This window comes from Pelobates fuscus, chromosome 3 (genome assembly GCF_036172605.1).
Source record: "Pelobates fuscus isolate aPelFus1 chromosome 3, aPelFus1.pri, whole genome shotgun sequence".
In the NCBI taxonomy this organism is placed as follows: domain Eukaryota; kingdom Metazoa; phylum Chordata; class Amphibia; order Anura; family Pelobatidae; genus Pelobates; species Pelobates fuscus.
This window is the reverse complement of record NC_086319.1, coordinates 55,348,620-55,370,898: the sequence shown is the minus strand read 5'-3', so window position 1 is coordinate 55,370,898 and position 22,279 is coordinate 55,348,620. Positions and strand designations below refer to the sequence as shown.

General features: G+C 39.8%; 1 protein-coding gene across 1 annotated transcript in view; it reads right to left on the bottom strand.

The window, feature by feature from the left end:
• NTN4 (netrin 4) overlaps positions 1-22,279 on the bottom strand; it is a 117,084-nt gene that overhangs the window by 4,464 nt on the left and 90,341 nt on the right. Inside the window, exons 6-8 of the mRNA XM_063447086.1 lie at positions 7,565-7,778; positions 4,665-4,768; positions 2,873-2,941 (exon numbers count right to left, since the gene is read on the bottom strand). Coding sequence (XP_063303156.1) covers positions 2,873-2,941; positions 4,665-4,768; positions 7,565-7,778 — 387 coding nt within the window. The remainder of the gene's footprint in view (positions 1-2,872; positions 2,942-4,664; positions 4,769-7,564; positions 7,779-22,279) is intronic.

Genomic DNA, 22,279 nt, shown 5'->3' with positions numbered 1-22,279 from the left:
AGGTGCTCCTGCTGAATGGGCTTAGAGAGGATGGTGAGGAGGGCCAGTGGTCTGGGACAAAGTCTCTGGAAGTAGGGGTATATGGGTATATGGGTCACAGTGATTATGCCACTTTTTGAAGTGAGGTGTGGGGCTGTTCTTCATCTTGACACATACATTATATATTACTCAAATGTTAATGTTTCATTTAAATTATGTTTAAAATGTAATATTAAATCGGGGCTACCAAGTTATAATTACTGGATACATTTTTCAAATGTTTTTAATATTTATGGATAAACGTTTAAAAATGTTAACTTTAATGTTTAATACTATGAGAATCATTTAAATTTTTTTGATATTTTGATTTTTTTTTTTTAACCCCTTAAGGACACATGACGTGTGTGACATGTCATGATTCCCTTTTATTCCAGAAGTTTGGACCTTAAGGGGTTAACATACCAATATATTTTTAAACACAATATATTTTGTGATATTTTACGTTCTAAAAAAAAAAAAAATTGTTCAAAGTTTATCCAAAAATATTAAATCGTAAAAAATGCTTATCCAAAAATAGGGGGAAAAAAAAGAGGTCTATGTAGGAAGTGGGATTATTCAAAGACTTACATTATATCTAACAACTAGTAAATACACAGACTACAATCTGCCTTTCTTTATTTTTCTCAATTTGGATCCTAGTTGAGCATTCACTCATCTTTAGAGGACACAACTTTCCAATCGCCAAACCAAAGTTATAGATCATTCCAAAAGAAAGTCTAGCACTTCTCAAATCTTCTCAGTGTGCTTTTGTTGGTGTCAGAACTCAAAAACATTAACACAATTGCAACTAGCCAGTTGTCCTTGTGTATACCATTGGCTGATTGAACTGTTGATGCATTAATCCTGTTTTAACACCTGCAAAAGCACTTACAAGATGACTTTAGGACCTTTTCGGAATTTTATTTACTTCATCTGAAGGTTAGTTTATAGTGGAGCAACTTGAAAACACGTCTGTATGGGAGAACAGCTCTAGATTGCAATCTATGGCATTTCACCTCTAATTGAATTTACCCTTCTACATCAACTTGTGTAGTCAACATTACAGGACATAAGCGCTCAGCTGGAAGGGTTTGAACAGAGCAAAGAATGTTTTAATGCACATACCAACCATGTTTTACAGTGCATATATTTGTTTTGTATCATACAACTAAAAAGGTTTCTATGTGTTTTTTATTTCATAACTCGTCCTGCTAATAACGAAGCATGTGAAAGGGTGGGAGACGTGTTACTTCGTAAGATTTATGCAGTTGTTATTTGCTCCCACGTCTTATCTTTAAGGAAGATTAAATATCATCCATGTCATACTCAGGAAGCCAGAGCAACACCAAATTATAATTTTTCACTGACACAAGACCTCTTGAACTTTCCTTTGCAGGTCGCCCTGTCTTTGTTGGCTAAATCTTATCTCCTGATCCACTCCCCGAAAGGAAATAGGTGCAGACCGCATTAATAAATACCACTAATCTTATACACACACACTCCGTTTTGCAGAAACATGAATACATATTTATTTATTAATGGCAAAGCAATTTCATATATCATAAGACTGGTCATATTGCTATAAAGACAATTTAGATCCAGTTTATATTAAAAAAATAATAAGATGGTGGAGGAGAGTCTTCTGTAGCAGGTTAAAAAAGTATTCTGGGAATCATAAGTTGTCCATCTCAATGAAGTGGTTATGGTGCCTGAAGTACCCTGGCGCTATCTTACCTTCTTGTGTTAAACCATTTTTGAATGGCTTAACACAGAAGCATTCCCAGGTGTCTGTGTGCTGCCTCTTCTTTGCTGCAGAAGCATTAACACATGCAACAAAGGGGCATCAATGATACACTGAGAGCATCAAAAGACCCTCTCAGCCTATTACTGGCTGTCCTTCACAAGAAGAGGTTACAAAATGTAAAAGATGAGTGACCAGTGGTAGGCTGAGAGAGACAGCAAACAACCTGGGCCTATCCCTACCACCACTTTGCTGCTCAAGCTAATGTGTCCCCTCGTGATCTCACGGTGGGGTTCAAAATAAATTATAAAATGGAGGGTGCCTACACCTGCTGCCAATGGGTGAAGAACCCATTAGGACCCTCTGGTTAATATTTATTAAAGATCTTGCTGTCCATGGGATGCAGCTGGAGAGGACATTAGGTCACCCCCCTCGTTAATATAGTTAAATCCTCCATCCACCATGGGGTGGTGGCTGTGATAGACACTCCATTTATTCAGAGCCCCACGCCCTACAGGGGGGGGCACTATGTACCCTTACTTTATTATATATCTTGAGCCAAACTGTAGGCGCACATGGAGGGGACAATATACCTCCCCCCCCCCTCTTTAATATTTATTTGTAGCCTCATGGTGAGGACAGGAGGACTGTTATTGCATTAGCAACTGGGCAGCCATGATGTTTAGTAGACATATCCCTACCATATGGACTTCCATAAGTCAATCATATTTACTCCCATAAGCTTTTATTTGTTATCGTAACCACTTGGGGTATTGTGGAAGGAAGGCAGTGAGTTAAGTTTTAAACATGAAAGCAGTTGTCTGAATTTCGATGCCAATGAGAACATGCAAAGGGAATTTGGACGACCCAAACAAAAACATGGATGTAATTTGGTTTGTCCAAATAGTTTTTGGGTTTTTTTTTCTGACAAAACTATTTGGACAAACCAAATTTTATATCTAGCAAACTGTAGTAATACAGGGGGGGGGGGGGGGAAATAAAGGCAGTCACTATTGTCTGTGCCGACTAGGCATTAATGTGTGTAATGGAAATATTGTAAAAGTTCCCACAACACTATTTAACTATAATCTGATAGACCTCTTTTTTACTCACCATATGAATATTTCATGCCACAAAATATTTTAGGATTCCCTAAAACCTGCTCTTTGCACTCGCATTTCCCTAAAAAAAAAAAAAAAAAAAAGTACAAAGATTATTAAATAAGAATCCAAATGAAAGATTTGGTTAAGCAATCAACGACTAACATATTTTTCTTTAAATGGAATAATTCAAATCATGAACAATGACACAGGTTTCTACTTAACTTCGTTAACTTTACTTAACTTCACAAAGAAAACATTATAGATTCTAAATTTTCAATATGCAAACACCAGGAAAGCATAACCTATGCAATTAAATGTGTTTTTTTCCAAGTCCACAAATAAGTGTATTAATTCATATTTGTGAATTTACCAAGAAGGACACAGTGAGATTTCTCTTATTTACAAGTATGTCCACTGCCTAAATATTTAGACATACTCCATATACTCTGTGACGCACACTTTGCCTGGCGTCATGCAGTGTGGGGTCCATTATCTCTGTGCAGTGCTAGTAGATACATTTACCAGTTTGTCCCTGAATATTGGTAGTTATGTTCTCAAGAAGCAGCTGCCGTTCGTTTAATCCACTCCTATCTCATTAATTTATACATTCGTGAAATGTGTGTTGGGAGAAAAAGTAAGGAGGCATTTTCTTAAAAAAATACGCATCAGGACGTATTCTTCTAGGTATTTAACGACACACACGTATACATAGATGTATGTGTGTAACTATGCAACAGCAATGTGATATGCATTCTGACCCAATGGCTTAGGGCCTATTCACTAGAAGTTGTTAGATGAGCTGATACTGATGCATACTACAACAATCAAATGGGTTCTTTGTTCAAAAGTTTCATATTGATCACACACAGACTCAAGTGTTATCATCAGAGAACCTTTGGTAAATGTACACCCTATTTTTCTTCACTATAGAACTCACCATGACCACAATAAAATAGCAAGCAATCACAGGCCTCCCTAACTGTACAAAGAAATTGCTCTTGGAGCTGAAGGCCAGGTGTCTAGCATAGAAGCAAGACGCCCTGTGTTGACATTACAAGCTGGGATAAGCCGTAAAACTGGGAGCAGCTTCCGTCAATCCAATAATTAGAAAAAGGAATGCTTTTGGATTCCAATAATAACAAACCACATTAAATACATATTTCATTGACACAAATTATTTTTTATTATAGTGTAAATTAAAGAGAGGATTAGAAAAACCACAAATCTGGATGTGAGAGAGAGATTTCATTCCGGGTTAGGAAATGAATGTGTTACTTTGTACGCTGATAAGTTTGGGCAATTTGTTCCGCACCATTAGTCAGTGTTAGTTTTAGCATCTTATTCTAATATGACAGGCTAGTCTACGTTCTCATAAAAAGGTTTTTTTTTTTAATTCTAGTTTGTGATACTGTATTTTCTTGAGTAATAAAAAAAAAAAGCAAATGATATTCACTTATACATATTGATGCTACTGTCTATATGGCTTTAATGATTAACTTGTTTATGTCACATGCTTTTGTAGAGGTTTAGTATAAAAAAGTGGAACAAAACAAAGATTTTATAACAATTTTGTCACATTATTTTGTACACACAGCATATAAAAACACGGCAAAATAGGTTGTTTATTTCTCCTAATTTTCTTTACTTTAATTTACTTTGTGTGTAGGTACACTTGCAGATGGTATGTGTAGTATTTCATAGGGAAATTATATAAAAAATAAATAAAACACAAAAACACTCATTGGTTGTTGAATTTCACATTTATTTGAATATAAGAATATATGTAAAAGCTGAGTTCTCACCTGAATGTCGAAGAGCAGAAAAGCCTTGTTCATCTTCCCAGTCCCAGGCTTGCTCGCTCTCATTATAAACCGAGAGAATATCAGGGTACCAGTTGATTTCCGTGCTTCAAAATAACAAAAACAAATGGTTCGTATGTTAATCAGCCCATACAAATACACACAGCAGCAATGGTAGTTCAACAGACCTTTTTTGTTAACACTAATTTCCTAGTAAACATTAAAAAAAAAAAAAAAAAACGAAAATGTTTCCACACTGAGAGTTCTTCAGGAAACAGAGTTTATGTCACTGTATTTTTTTTCCCTATTTTGTAAATTTCAAATGAAAATCTAAGCCAGAATGTGCAATCATTGCGCAAACCGACATGACGGTGAAGGAATTCATATTGTGTCTGACCCCTTCACCAAAATGCTGAGGTTCAATTCTAGATACAAATGAACATGAAGAGAGTATGGTGTGAGAGGAACGATTCATGCTGAGTGTTGACAGATAAATGAGAATTAGTTGGGTGCCTGGATAAAAAATGTATGGAGTCTATGTCAAAACAAGTCTCCCTGTCACTGTGAGCACAAACTCATTTCTATAAAATTTGTGATTCAGAAAGTTTGGAGATTCTGTGTACTTGGACTCCATCATCTCAGGAATTTTTGGGGCTGATACATGATGGAACACAGGGGTCCAGACATAGCGCAAGCCAATTAATCATGGCCATTCATGATGCACTCCATCATTTGGGATTCTGAAATTATAAGTATCTACTGACATCTATCTACAAGCATGGAAATTAAAGCTATGTACATAGTCTTATTTTAGTACCACAATTACCCCATTTATCAGAGATACATAATAGATTGATATATCCTAAAAAATATATATCGTCTCCATGAATATTCAAGAGGAACACTAGTTTTGTTAGTCGTGTAATTTTTACAGAAGACCTAGGAGAAGTCCTAAAAAAAAAGCAGGAGAGATAACAGGCCATCCTCTAGTCTGGCTGTGGACAAGTTAGCAGGCAATTGGCTTCAAAAGTGGGCCTACGTGTGTGTGTTGGTAATTGAACAGTGCTAAAACCACAGAGTTATTTTTCCGAAGTTTCAGTTGATTTTACTATGCCATTATCTCAACTATTGTGTTCATAAAATGAAGCAAAGTAAATCACATAGGTCACTAAAACAAATGGGCTTTTAACATGCTAAATCTGCAGGAAAAAATAAATAAATTTCAATTGTTATTTTTAACCTGTTTAACGTCTTTCACGAGAAAGAAGTGGTGCATGAAGCTTTGCATAGCACTATAGAAGCACAATGAGAGCTGATACAAAAGAAGTCAAATTATAAGCAGTCAGAAAAGGCAATCCATGCCTCAGAAATGTTGATTCAGTTGTGCTCGGAGGAACGTACCTAAATTCTGGTATATAAGTGGTACTTGATATTTTGGAATGGTGTCTTGCATTGCAAGCTTCAACATGTGTGTTATATGGAATTTCTGGCTAATTTACCCAAAATAAACAACTAATTAATGTATCCATTTTAAGTATTGTGGTGTATCAGCCTATTAACACCAATCATATGTTTGTATGCTGTCTAGAAATAACTTTTTTTTTACATTTATCAAAAGAAATAATAAATAAACTAATGGAGTCTCAAAAACAAATGGAACTCCAAACCTGGTTTTATACAAAGTCAGGGAAAGTAAGAGACATTATAAAGGTATAAATTATATTATGACCAATCCGGAAATACGCACGGAGTTTAAATAGTGGAATTTACTACAAACAGTAATTACACGTAATCCCAAGATGTGATAAGAAATAAAATAATAATAACGAATGCTTTATTAGTACATATAAATAAAAGGCAAAATATGTATGGGATAATTGCTAAGTGGCAAGGGGTATATCAATCATCTGGAGGTCCTCTGTGTCTCTGTAATACGGCACAGACCTTATAACTATTCTATGGGCCCCTACTGGTAGGAATAAAGATCCCTTATGAAGAAAAGGGTAAGAATAAACCAATAAATAATAAGTAAATAAATAAGTAAAAAAGTCTTCCTGGGTTCATGTCCAAATCTACTAGTCAGCAGTCCGACTAGAAGGTCTGAGACCCACGCTCAGAGAATATCCAGGCAGCAATCAGTATATACCCAGGGTCTGGATCTTTTACCTTAGACTGGCTAGTGTTGCACAGAGATAGTAAATAGTAACAAATGAAAAGCCACTGATTACAATTGCTCAAAAATCTCAGCTGTTAACAAATCATGTTAAACATAGCAAGTAGCTTTAAAATCAATTAGCAGAAGAGAGATTCTGAGCTAATAAGACCCTATAGTTCCTAAAAACACCTTCATGTGACAGGCACATTCAATGTGTAATAACCTTAATTCCGTGTTCCTGCACATCACAGAGATCAGCTACCATCAGCATCCTACTTGTCGATTCTGTGGTGCCAGACAAGGGGTATAACATGCAATCACGGCATAAGCTTTCCATAGGTTTCCTTTATCAGGCCACTGTATTGATACAGTTCACGATCTTATCTATGCTTACATGTGGTTAGTTTGAGATATGTGTTCCATACAGAACACACACAATGCATGGATACATATTCCTTGCCCAAGCTAGTTAACTTGGAATACTCAGAATACCCAGCACCTATGCTCAACCTTTATGCTAAGTAGCCGAGCCATGATATTCTGTAAAGTCAGCACGGTGTCAAATATTCAACAAATAAGAATTACATCCGAATCATCAAGTTTATATTTTTACATTTAGTGGGCATAAAATAATCTTGCATAAAATCATAAATACGTACATAAAATTAATATTAAATGTACATAAATTTGCAATATCATTAGTATAATCTAGTAAACGGGTTCTGCTTGATTAAAGCACGATACTCACTTAGTGATGCAATCGCCAGTAAGGGAATCACAGCTTCCAGCACAGTCGCAAGGCCTACAGCCATATTCTCCAAAACCCCAGTATCCAACCATGCACCGATCACAGTGTGGACCAGCTACCCCTGGTTTACATGGGCAATCTCCGTTGTTGGGGTCACAGTATGTGTACGCACTAGATGGAAGCACTGCAGATCCAACTGGGTGACATGAACATGCTAAAGACATAATCAAAAGAGACATTTATTAGAAGGGTTACTCTTAGAAATGAATCCATGTATTTCCAGTTTTCTAGATCACCAAGGACAGTAGAAGGTTACATGGCGTGATGGACCTGTCTTTAGCTGTCATGGGTTTATTGACATTGAAAACAGCAACTGTAGCACATATACACACACTTCTATATGTTGTATCCTTGCAAATATGATTTTTCAAAAAGTAAATAATTGTAGTGTACAATAAAAGCAATTAACAATATTACATATGAACATCCTGTATTTGCAAGTCTATACCGAAAGTAGACCTACATGCACTCAACATTTTAGAATCCCAGGAAGGTCCTGTGAATATCATACAATGTATGCATTTAAATCAAGCGTCGTTTGACAAACGTGTGATGTAAGGATGTCATGCTTACAATTTACGTTTTTGGAACACAATGCATAGGTGTTTAAAAAATGTGTAGGGGACCCATTGGAACATGGATTTTGGCATGTGAATTTTGCAGAAACCACTCTTAGAGGGTATTCCACATAGGACAGCCCATAGTACCCATCTGATGACCCCGACAAAGGATCGTGTTGGGTTCTCCAGAGAACTTTTCCTTACAGCTATGGGTTGAGAGTGGTTACTCACGTTACAGTTTTTTATGCAACTATTGTCATCTGTGGCTTTCTGGATTATTTTCTGGACTGTCCCGACCACCATTGGGAAGTGAATGAAGTGTCAAAGCATATAGTCTGAGGAAGGGACACCTGTTTTTCTGAAAAATAGCAAGGGGCTTTGAGGACTCTCACAGCCAATCTTAGATAATGTTCATCCAGTTAAGTGCGTTTTGTCTCATAGCTGAATAAGCCTGCGGTTATTTCTTCCTTCAGCATATTGCTATAGGGAAAATGCCTTGATCTAATTAAAGTGTTTACGCATATGTTTTCCATCGTTTAATGGCGTAGTAATGTACACAACATACACGCAGGTTTTACTTTGTAGACTGTTAGTCATTTTGTTTAGACATTATGGCGTGTTTATTATGCCTCTTTGTACCAAGATGTGCAGTTGTTTGTTTCTCTGCTTTCATATGACTTTGTATTGTCTATACAACCACACAATAAAATATAAATAATTACAACATATGCCATGCAAGGACAAATTATATCAACAGAGAGGAACAACAAGTACAGGAATTGCAAGTTGAAGTTTTCCTGACAGTGATGGACACTTCACATGGATTGCTGCAAAATTCTACAAACGGCCTCAAAAACTATACAGAATTCAATTAGCACTTTTGTGACTTAGTTACAACAAAATCTATACACCAGGAAAGTCACAAAGCTTGAATTTATAACACACTGCCATTCAATAAGTACTGGTGATAAAATTATCCATGGTCAATGCACAAATATGCATAACCCAGTCTAAAAAATAAATAATAATAAATAAATAAAAAAATACAAATATTTAAATCCCAAAACCTAGACACTCAATCAACAGAGGAAATAGTCATTTGGACTGACACGTTATTATATCTGGACAGGGTTAATATTTGGTAAATACTAAAAACTATCTTCTAAGTACCAAGTCTGTGAGTACAGCCATGTCAAGGGAGATTTGATGATTGTCCTGCATGGTCGTAATAAATACAATATCACGGAACACAGGGTTATTGTAGAGATCCAGATGCTCCCTGGGACACAATTTGGTGCCACTGCCAGCACAACCCATGGCTGGTGAATTTTTGATAATGATGTCTTTAAACATGTTGTTGCAATTCTGACCAAAATTTGGAAAATGTTCTGGATCAGTAAACTAATAGTTCTGAATTTTGAGGCTGTTCGGTATATGGTAATAACAGTCATTTAGATAAACTGTGGCATAGCCACCCAGTAAAAATGGCAATGAGTTACCCTTTCCAGCCTCTTTTAGGTCATGAAACTATATCTACGATACATTCCAGTGTCACACAAGAGGCCAACCATCATATACCACTAACCGAGAAGACGTGAAGTTAGGTTCACTTAAGGGCTTGCATGCAGAGTGAGATCACACGTGTTTATTTGAGTTCTGCTTGTTTAGTCTCACAGAATACTTGTCAAATGCGTTCTGTAGCATAGGATTTAATGTACAAAATAGGACAAGAATGGAACATTCCTTGTCAGAGATACACATCTTGAAAACAAAAAGACAGAGTAACTAAACTAATATGCTGTGACATATGTTAAATGGAGACTATAAGAACTACTCATTTTCCATCCAAAAAAACAATCTTTATAAAGAGTTTCATACTTTTACATTTTTTCCCCACAAGCAGATTCTATATAATATGAAGAATTGGCTGTGTCCCTAAAACAGTTTCGTGACTCACATTTGCTCTACAAATAATTGGAGACTCACAAGTGAATCATTTGGCTTCATCTGGTCTGTATGTCAGAATGAATATCAATGATTATGAAACAATCTCCATCCTTCTTGCCTACATTTCTAGTTTGCAAACCCCTATTCTTTCTTATCCAATATTTGACTGGAATTTAGATCATGGATAACATATATATAGCATTTTGCTGTAAAATACATTATTCTAAATATATGCAGCCTATTCAGACTACATGCAGTAAACCAAACACTGTTTCCAGGTATAGCAGTAGATGAAACGTAGGCACTGAATACCTGAATATTCTTTAAAGGATCGCTGTAGTCACAAAAAAACACTTAATCTCAGTGAGGTGGTCTGGGTCTGTCCTTTTAACTCTGCTATCAGTGGTGGAACTACAGGGCTCGCTAAGGTCGTGAGTGTGACACAACCTCTGTGTTCTGCCTGTCACAGAGGACCCATGAGTTGGCTGTGTGGCCTGCTTGGGACTACCCCAAGGTTTGCAGATTTCCACAAAGACACAGTAGGCACCTGCTTATACAGATGGTAGGCCTACTCTGACTAAATATACCTTGTCCAGAGGGGGCCTTTAATCTTTGTGCTCTTCCAGCACTGCTCCCTCATATCACTGGAATGTCGTCAAGAGCAGGGATGTCAATCCTGTCCTGGCATCACTAAACGGGGCACAAGGGAGCAGAGCTGAAAGAGCATAAAGGTAACTGTAGCCCTAATAGACGCCAGGGAGAGGATCCAAACCAGTTCTCCCAAAGGTAGGGAGGCTGGGTCAGCTTAAATAAAAATTAAAGGAAAAAAACAAAAACTATAAATAAAACTAATTTGTGAGTGTGAAAATGTCTATCAGTGTGTGAGTGTCAATGTATGTGTACCTGTGAGTGTGTGTCTGTGTCAGTGAGTGTACGTCAGTGCATGTCTATCAATGAAAGTGTGTATTGATTAAACAGTGTGTGTAGCAAAGACTGTGTCTCTGTCAGTGAGTGTATGACAGTGTATGTGCATCAGTGAGAGCATAAGGGGGGCTCTTTCTATGATTCTTGCACAGACATTGGATATGCGCTCGGCACTCATTGTGCATGCGCATCACGTCCCTCTGACAGGAGCATTGGATTGGAGTATTGCAGGAGGAGGCCATGCCTCCTCAATTACGTCAAGGGAGGTGGAGAGGTGAGCAGTGCTGATGGATTCATGGCTCTGGGAAAAGATGAATATAAATATATATATATAGAAGGCATATGCTTGAAATTGTGGGAGGGATTTTATGGCTATTTAAACCCAGCAAATCCCCTTACTCACCTGTCTGCGACGATTTCGGAAATTCGCTTTCATTTCCGTTTTCACAGACCTCTGACGTCAATCTGCCGCGACGCTCGTACACAGCCCGCCGGTTTTCGTGAGCGTCTTTCATCCGCATGGAGGCCTTTCGGCGGTTCGCCTCAAACCGTGAGTCCATTCGTATTAATCTTCCTTTCCACATACGTTCCTTTCGCATTATCATTCCACGACGTGTAACGCTCTGTATGGCTTCCTGCACACATTTCCTTCTCTCTAGCTGCCTGTTAAACCTGCAACCCCCCACTACTTCCTACACGTGTCCCCTTCTCCTCTCCTCGTTGGGGCCACCACTCGGTTCCACGAGCGTTCCATTGGAGAATCTCTTCTGTCTCCTCACCTCCTCATTCCCGGAGGGATTAGGAGATCCTGAGACGGATTAGAAACCCAATCTTTCTTTTGTGCACACTGGTTTCATATCTCACTCTAATTTCTCTCCATTAACCGGAGCTACCAGAAGTGAGGGCAGGCTTTGGATAAAATAGCTGATCTCCAATTTGTATCTCCCCAAGGAGTCTTCCTTTACTTAGACGTTGAGCACCTCATCCCCTGCCTCCCCCTTTGTGTCTATTTTTCATACCGTCCTCGGGCCCCGTCGGCTGCCCAGATCCTCCGAGACTGAGCTGGAACGAAACACACTTTGCTTCCTTCTTTGTGCAGTACCTACGATTTAGGTATCCCAGGCTACCTGAGATTGATGGGAGTTATTCTCACAGGTAGCAAGCTTGCTCTGCATCTATCTTAAATAATTCTGTCCACAAATATCTATTTATTTTTATGGTGTAGTTTGTGCTGCTATCGTGCTGAAGGGAATCCACTAATGGGCTCTCTACTTAAATGTCATTGAACACATTACTGTTATATTTCCAGGAAGACGCTAAAGCCTTTAACATTACACTACAGCTCACTTCTGCCTCTACCCAAGTTTACCATTTCACCCACAGTTTTAATTTTATTCCCTACTGTTCAGGGCTGCATTACACAAAATGCATAATTAAAAAACTCTCTATACTGCTCAAATTATAATGATGGCCAACATTTGCGGATCTAATCCACGGTAAATGAATAAATCCCAGACATCGTGTTTGTTTCACCTGTGCGCATTATGATAATTACTCGGGAGTCGTTCATTGACTGGAATGGATACTGCTTGTTAGTCAAAGACAGCACTACACATTTCTTCAATCTTTGATTTTTCTTCTTGCAGTTACTAAAGTTAACCTTTACAGCCTCATGGCCCCTATTACAATATCATTCATCCCAGGTCTCCCTATTTAGGAGGGACAGTCCCTATTTTGGTAGTCCCTTTTTATCCTAATATCCCTCCATGTAGATATGAGAGAACGCCGCACAATTATATATATATATATATATATATATATATATACGTATACATTTGATAAGTATCACTGTGAATAGCACTGTTAAAAAAAAATAAAAATAATAATAATAAAATAAATAAATAAATAAAAAAAAAAAAAAAAAAAAAAAGTATATATATAATGATTCTGTGATTATATCAATATATTATCCCTGATGTTCATGTACGCACACATACGCAGATATAAACACTGATATACAGATATACAGAGACACGCATTGACGGTTACGGAAATTTGCCTGCTCGTTTGGTTATGGCTGAATTTTTGGATAACTGGCTATTCTGACTTTCTTTAACCTGCTCATCATTGTGCGGGTCTTTGAAGCGATGTATGTACACAGCACACGAAGCGTTGTCTGTCCCAGCCCTAATTCATCCTCAGTCGGTGCGGCGATTTGTGTTACGTGTAAAACCTGGCGTACTCCTACGCAGACAAGCACATACGTTACTGGACAAATGCATCTACTTTCACATCGCAGTTCTGGTGAGCGAGCCTCGGCTACGGCAAGTACGCGTTTAACAATACTACAAACAACATCTGCATATATAGGTATAAAAAACAATAAAAAAAAAAAAATAAAAAAAAGATATACACGTCTATTCGTATTGCATTTCGAATCAGGGCCACGGTCTGGCACCACGAGCCCCGAGGGCCATACATACGTTCGTACACGCATTCCAGTTCATACGTCCCGACCATCCGGACCCCACATGCTCACTGGGCACTCCAGTTTCGGTCAAACCATACGATCCTAACTCTTTGCTGCCCACGTTTTGTTCTGTAGTACGTCCTCTCTCACTAACTACCCTTCCATCTTAGTTAGCAACTGCTGGCTGTTAGGTTCCTAGGTGTCCACTAGTTGTTATTCTCCCCGGCTTCTTCGCCATAGGTTAGTGGTCCCGCGAGGCCAACTTCCATCCTCATACTCGGAGGTACTACTCCCCTCGGGCCAAATCATAGCTAGTCGCCTCGCATTGTGGCATAGAGAGGGCCTCATCCGTCACTCCCATTCTATCTTATGTTTAACTGTCACCGAGAGGCCGACACCCCGCCACCTCATTCAGTAGCTACGCTACCCCCTCGCCCCAACGCATAGATAGAGCCTCTCACGCCGCTTGGCAACTAGCAGGGCCTCACCTGTCACCAACCTAGTGTAATCGTTTCGCCGCATGGCGGCACTAGCTAGTCGGCCAGCGCACACACACACTCACGCTCGCGCTCCTAGTAAACTGGGGGGTGGGGCGGCACACCCCAGACCCGTCAAGCATAGTCGCTATGTTTTAGATCCCATACCCGCTTCAGGTATCATAGCGCCTTATTTCCCGCCTTGGTTTCGATCGTGCGTTACATACTCCTACATTGATGCAAATCAGTATTTCAGAACTATCGTACTCGGCTACTCCGGTGCTTTCACGGCGTTATCTCTTACGGGCAATGGGTCTGCTAGATGCTTAGTGCTAGCAGTTCGGGGATACCTATACATAGGTATATACATATATATGTTACCCCAACCTGTCGCTCACTGGCGATCCTTAGGTACCGCGTACACTACGTGCCCAGACCAAGCTAGGAGACTCCAAGTCCAGCGGTTCCTTCAACAACTTGTTTCAGGCATTTCTTACTTATATTCAGTCGAATTGGTATGCTGGGTCTCACGTTGCCCTCCACATTGCACGTTGTACAGATTTGGCCTCGTATTGGACCATCGTCAGGTCCTCCAGACGCTGACGCGACGCACAGTGACTGCTTCCGGTCTCATGTATTACGGATTTACCGTTTATTTCTTCGCGACGTTTTGGGGGCACTTTGGTACATTGAGTTCTAGATTACCGTTTATCGATTCATTCTATCACTCAATTTTCACGTCGGCGTCGCTTACACAAGCAATGCAGGATAAGCTTTAACGATCTGATGGGACCGGGTGAACGGTATTCCCACTTGTTTCTTATCGAACATCGAGGCATCACTCCGCCTCCATTTTTGGCCAAACAAATACCATTCGAATCCTTAATCTACTAATTTAGGGACTTGTCTGCACGCCTGACATTCACAGGGTCCTCCATGCGCAGTCAATTCATTTGTCACGCATTTGTCGTTGTTCACGCTTCTCTTTATGTAGGCTTAAGTAGTCCATCAGGAGTTACTTTCGGTCATGCTGGATGTTTTAATTTCAGGCATAACACCTTATGAATCCTGTTGTACAATCTTTCACGATCTCATGCCTACCAAGTGACTGCCATAGGGTACTTGCTATACGAACACATATCGTCTTCAAATTTTGTCAAAGCTCCTCTTCAGATTCCTCTCTCGTGCAAACATTTCCCTACGGTGGGTCACGGCTTTGCATTCTATTCTTCGATTCACGTCACGGCAGTTTCTTCAGGCGCCTGTTACAGTCCTTTTTCGCTATGGTTTAATGCAGGTAATCGCACGTGTTCGGTCAGGTTAACGCTTTTCCACAAGAGGTTAATACCCTGCCGCGCTTAGATGGTACAAGTCCACATGGCCTAAATCGTAGGTAGGGCTTCTCTCAAACACAGGGCTACTGGCACGGCCTCAACTCTTACGGGATAGTCCTTATCTTCACCTATTGGTTCCCACTAGCTAGCAGCTCTACTACACGAGAAAGCTCAATGAGCTTCTGAGTTTTGCATAATTTAAACCTATTACGTTTCCTTCCTCCTCACAGCACGCTACAAGAACTAGCTCCAGGTATCGTATTATCTTTAATAAACACTAACCCTGACGTCTCAAGTTCCCCTGCAGTTTCCTCCGCTTTAGCCACTTCCGAAGTCCTGAAGTCGGACCTTGCTTAAACGTAACGGTTGAGATAAAGAACACGCAGTCCAGATTTCCTCTGCAGGTCAAAAATGGTATCAATCATGCCTGTAGTTAGAGTCTATGCAGGTAAGATTTGTCCACTAATACTAAGCAAACGTACTCTACGGCTTACGATATGTGTAAGTATTGTATGTGGTTCAAGTTGCTAAATGCGTTCCGATTGTAATGGTTGCTCGTACAATTTTGCCACATCTCTCAAACAGTTCATGCTATACATTCACTCCTTGTTTGTTAGTCTTGGCCTCAATCCGAAGTTCCTTCTCGGTACATTAATTCCGTGTTAGGGCCGCCACAGCAGCCTCAAGTCATCCAGTTCCAACTCATCTTGTAGAGAAGATGGGTCGCTGGAAGTCCTCGGCATACAACCGGTTCATTCCAAATCCAGAAAGAAATCAGGCTCGCTTTCTATAATATGTCTAAATGTTTTGTTATGTTTAATAAATGTCACACACTTTTTGGCCCTCTTTTGCAGGCCTAACCTCACGTCGGTTTCGGCACACCTCAACCGACTTTCATATATTAAAATTACACACAGTTTAATGTGCGCCCCTTCCATAATCCCGTACACAAATAGAAGGCATATGCCTGAAATTGTGGGAGGGATTTTATGGCTATTTAAACCCAGCAAATCCCCTTACTCACCTGTCTGCGACGATTTCGGAAATTCCCTCCCACCACACCCTCTTCATATATCATTATACCTGGGTGGGCCCTTTTTTGCAGGCCTAACCTCACGTCGGTTTCGGCACACCTCAACCGACTTTCATATATTAAAATTACACACAGTTTAATGTGCGCCCCTTCCATAATCCCGTACACAAATATATATATATATATACATACACACACACTGCAAACAGGGTTTGGGTTGTCGTTTTTCAAATTTCATTTGTTTTAAATTATTTTCTATTCTAATCAAATGCACAATTGATAGAGAGGTTATACGCAGCAGACATTAAACGAGTTTCTCAGAAAGGAACACTTCATTTTTGCCATTCAGAACTTTGTAAATGTGCAGTATGATTCATGAGTTTATTGATTTACAAAATCTCTTCACAGCAGGCAGAGTTTAACCGCTATATAATTTTTTTGGCTCATGCCACAGCAGTTTTGGCAATAGCAAGGAAAACGAAACAGCGGCACTTTCAGCAGCTAATAAAAAATCCTATAACAACAAGATAAAATCACCACCCACTAACTCTGTTTTTGGCTCCTGGCCACTGGCTGAAATTGGACTGGGTAGTGCTGCTCATTCTGTCTACCTGCCTGCAAACTATGGGATTGCGGTTACACAAACGGCTTTTTATTTACCCATAATGCATTCTAATTTGTAGCGAGGCGAGGAGAAAAATCACAGTCAAATGACAAGCAGGACTGAGAGGGCTGCATAATGTGACATATGCACTTAACAGCATATTTAGTTGTCAGCAATGTATACATTGGTCTTCGGACCCAAATATTCCCTAACTGGTATCCTTTTTTTAAAGGCATGTAATGTTAGAAAAATGTAAATAGAACTACAAAATAAAAAAACTACAAAATAATAAAAACTCAAAATAATTCAAACCTAAAAACTACATCATGCCACCTGTAGCGCATAGCGCAGCACCGCTTAGTGGAATAGGGCCTTGACAGAGCTAAGAGGTGGGCATTCATAGTTAGCATACTTGGATCGGCTAGTTATCTGGGATAGATAAGCTGATAACTATAGGGCAGCCATCTTAAAATGTTCCCATTCTAATGTTTTCTCACAGATCTGGCTGTTGTCCCTCCACCTTCCCTGATTTTGTGTTAAGTTTGGAGTTATCCTCCGTCTGGTCACAGTGGTGGGGGGGTAGGGGGGATGGGTTGTTATTAGGTATTGAATTAATTATGTGTTTTAAAACTTTGTATGTGGTTTAAAAGTTGGTTTTGAGCGGGCATGTGGCTCAGAACCTGTGGGTGGGTGTAGGCGTATGTCGGTATACCCCTACATTGGTTTATTTGAGCAAGTTGGTATGGTAGGTTTTGAGCTGGCCTGTGGCTCAGAAGCTGGGGGGGTACGATATAAAAGCCTGGCAGAGGAGTAGCAGCATTCAGCTTCGGCATTGTTCCGGGTGGGGATTACTAAACTTCGGCTTGAGTGAGCAGCCCCGTGCCATAGGAGGACGGAGCGATAAAGTTGCCGAACTACTGTACACCAATGCTTTTTTTGTGGTTTCTTGGAGACGAGTGCCACAATTTTTTTTTTTTTTTTTTTTTTTTTTTTTTTAAATTTGTATTTTATTGGTGTTTTCACAGTGGAAAATGCAAAATACATCTGGAACATAGTATAAGAAATGATAACGTTCACATAATATAGGAAGTTATAAAGATCACATATTAATTCTGGAACAATAAACCGTGAGTGGGCGATATGTGGGATATTGGCAGTCCAAAGGTGCCCTTGTAGTTTGGTCGTACTGAGCTTTGTGTATGGAGATAGGGGTATCTTTCAATCGTTGTTTATGTGGTCCCACTATTACCCACTGGCTAATGTGGCTCTGTCGTAGGCCCATAAGAGGGTTAAGCCACTGTTTACCTGTCTCCAATTGTGCGCATAATTGGGGATGTCGTGCAGCTATTTTGTGTCATGCTCTCTAGCAGGGTGCTGCGTTGGATGCCGCTGATGGGTGCTATCCACCGCTTACTAGGCGCCAGAGGGTTTATCGTTGGACATTGCTGGGCCACTATTGTGTGTCTCGTCGTTGGCTGCTGGAAATTACTAAGGGCTGCTATGTGTGTGGTCTCTCTACAGGTGGCGTGGTTTGACTTGGAGTCTAGTCTGTGGGTTTAAAGGGCGAACTCTGGTGGGACCCTGTGTGTCTGTTCCCGGCTTTTGGATTGTCTCTGGGATATTCTTGCTCGGAGTCAACTTCTGGAGGAAAGCCTCTTTATTCTCTGGAGAGGAGAGGGTGAGTACATCGTTGCCGTGCGTTGCCAGGAGGGAGCCATCTATCCCCCACCGATATCTGATCCGCGCCTCTCTTAGCTGCCGGGCCACTGGTGTTAGCTGTCTCTTGACTGCGAGGACGGCAAATGGGAGGTCTCCGTATATGGCAATATCACATCCTTCGAATCGCATGGTGCCCATCTCCCTCGATTTGGCCATGATCCCTGACCGGGTTGTGATGTCTTTTGTCGTGGCTATTACGTCTCTTGGGGCATCAGCTGGGGCAGCCGCTGATTTGCGGACCCGGAACGCTGACGTTAGTGTCTCTGGATTTGAGTGGCCCCCTATACCCAGTGAGGCTATGAAACGTCTGAGGAAAGGCAGTACTGCGTCCCCATCCATGTGTTCCGGAATTCCGCGGAGGCGGATGTTCTTCCGTCTGTGTCTGGACTCCATCACTAGCTGCGATTTGGTAAGTTTGCTTACTTGTTCTGTTAATGCTTGCAGCTTATTGTGGGCGTCTTGCACGCTCTGGTCTCTGGCAGATTCTTTTGTCTCGATCTCCGTGACTCGTTGTTTGAGGGTCCCTATTTCTGTGCGTGTGTCTAGGAGGTCAGCCTTCCACACACGTCGCATATCCAGCAGGAGATTTTTAATATCTCTCTTCGTCGCTGGGGAGGAATCCTCATCTGACTCTGACTCATTAGAGGGGGTCCCTTCCGACTGTGAGGCCGGGGTTTCCTCTTCCTCGTGATAAGTCTCCAAGGCCTCATCATCGCTAGGCGGGTCGGGCGCCATTTTGGCTCGGGCCTGTGGTGTAGGCCTCTCGAAGGATAATCTGATATCCTGCATTTTTGGAGCCTCTGGATGGTAATTTTTTTTGTGCTTTCGCCCCATGGATCCTTCTGTGCGAGGGCGGTTGTCGCTTAGCGTGTTTTGGGATTTGGAATCCGTGTTTAGATCGTCTTTTCTGATTTCTGGGACAGAGCTCTGTGTGAACACGTCTTCTCTGCTGCTCAGTCGGCCACGCCCCGAGTGCCACAATTTTTTTATGTAAGAGTTCTATTTAGGGGAGAGGAGTTTTCCAATAAATACAGTGTTACACTATTTGGATTATTTTGTATCCTTTAAGGTATTTGTATACACTTTCATGTACTGCATCCAAGGGACATGGATTTCAGAATTTAGTAAAATTCCCCCTCACAGACTACCCCAGGAATCTTGAACATTATACCGTGTGGGCAAGTTGGTATGGTAGGTTTTGAGTTGGCCTGTGATTCAGAACCTGGGGGTGTAGTGGCATTTCGGTATACCACTACGGTGGATCATTAGGGCAAAATGGTATGGTAGGTTTCAAGCTGGCCAGTTGCTCAGAACCTGAGGGTGTAGAAATATCTTGGCATACCCCCACATTGGATCATTTGGGCAAGTTGTCTGCACTTAATTATGTTTTTTGATGTTATTTATGTTGTTATATTGTTATGGTGTTGTTAATTTGGGGGTTATTTATATACGGTGTCATAATGTTTGTTTGACAATTACTTTTTGTATTAAAATTGATATATTATATTATTTTATATTATATTAAAAGCTGTTGACAGCATTTTATCCAACATATTGGTGTCCGTGCATTTTCGGATATGTATGTGTTTTTTTTTCTTTTTTTTTTAAGCAGTATGAAGAAACCCTGTGATTTTTAGGAAAGCAATCAATTGCAAGTTGCACAGATGTCAATAGAAAGCGGTCATGTGAAGAATTCCCCAAACCTCTGCAAAGCAGGAGTTTGTTTAAAAATATTTTTGGGAACCATGAGTAAATGGCAGAAGCTGCAAAGCCTGAAGATCTGAAATTAATACAAAACTGAAAAGTGAATATTCTTTTAATATTTTGTTTAGTACCAATTATTTCTTTTGGATTTTTTTTAAAACTTTTTTTGGCCCTTTGAATTAAAGTGTTTGGATACAATATTCTGTTGCTGATTTTAATGAGTATAATTCATACGAAACTCATTAACCAAGGATTACATAGCTATTGCAAGTAAAAACTAGACATGCTATACGTTTTAGAAAAAAGGAGGGGAAAAAAACCAAATAAAAAACACAGGAAGTAATGTTCTTTTTTTCATGGTACCTACAGCTTCTGTACAATTTAAAGAGCATTACATTTTGTCTATACATTTGGTAGTAGAATTGCTAGCAAATGTATAGATTTGGGGGGAAATAAATTCTAAAATTGGTGTTTCTTCCACCGGTCAGTCAATTTTTGTTGAAGAATTGACTGACAGGGGAAAGCAGAAAAGACTTCCTACAGGCTGTCCTCCTGCTCTCCCAAGTTTAGCAACCACAGCACATGCGTGTGAGGGTTCCTATGGTAACTCCCCAGCTGATGCTACTAGCCCTGGCTAGGAAGTATAGTAATGGAATGACCAGAAGCCAACATGCTGGCAACAAAGTCAGCGTGTTGGCATCCTCAAGCAAGGTAAATTAAAGAAGACACTGGGTGGAGCAAAAGACCGACCGGAGGTAAGTGTTACAGAAATGTAACATTCACAAAGCTGAATAAAGGGTGGTCCTCGATGATCGGGGGTATGGTTAGTGACCTCTGAAAAGTATACAATGAATACATTGTAGATATCTGTGATGTATAGGTATTCAATGTATTTGGGGCTGATTTAAGTAACCCAAAAAACAAAACAGACAACAGGTTCACGTTAACATTAAATATCTATAGCTGATACAAACAGTGCAAGAAAACTGTAGTAATCACCATTCACCAATGGTTGTATTCACGAAATTGAGAATTGTAGTTAACGTACAGCGGACTTGCAAAATATAATTACGCAAGCCCATTGTCAATTCTATTACAAATTTAGCAGAAATCACTTTTTAGCGAATAAAACCCTGAATGTCACGGACCTCTATTATTTAAAGATTAACCCATTACCCTTACAACATTTTTTTTCACGTTACAGCAAGGGTCTTTCTACTCAATACCTAAAGCCACAAGGGTGTCATTTATCAAAATGTCAGGTTTCCATAGGCACAAATACACAACACAAGAAACATTCTTTCTGATTAATGACCTATCCTTTCCCATAACCTCCCGTCTTTATGGTGAGGAATCATTTTGTTTATTTATTTATTTGGGGGGAATGTTCTCCATCAACAGAGTGCTTGGAATGTTGTTGAATCTAGAGTAGTACTTGTTTAGTATTTAGCAATCCTTTCTCCAAAAAGAGCGAAGAAACACAAACAACTTTAACTTGTTTGGCAGATAATCTTTTTTAGGGCACCATAATGTCTAACGGAGCTATGAATTATCATAAAGCTACTATCAGGACAATTAATTGAAAAAAATTGAATATATATTTTTAGTATAGACTTGTACTGAAGGGCGATTGAGTCCTCCAAACCTTATAGAGACCATTAATTAATGCAGATTTAATACCAGATTACAAACACCTCCCTCCCTTGTGCCATTTCTCCTGTCTTACTATTTGGCAACTCACCAAGACATGGCAGTTCTGTAAACATTCTATCTTTTCATGTATCTGAAGACGGACACTTTTTGTTTCAGTGAGAATGGCTGGACAGGATTTTATTGATAGCTATGCATGTTATGGACTATGTTTCAGAAATAAAATAAGCATTT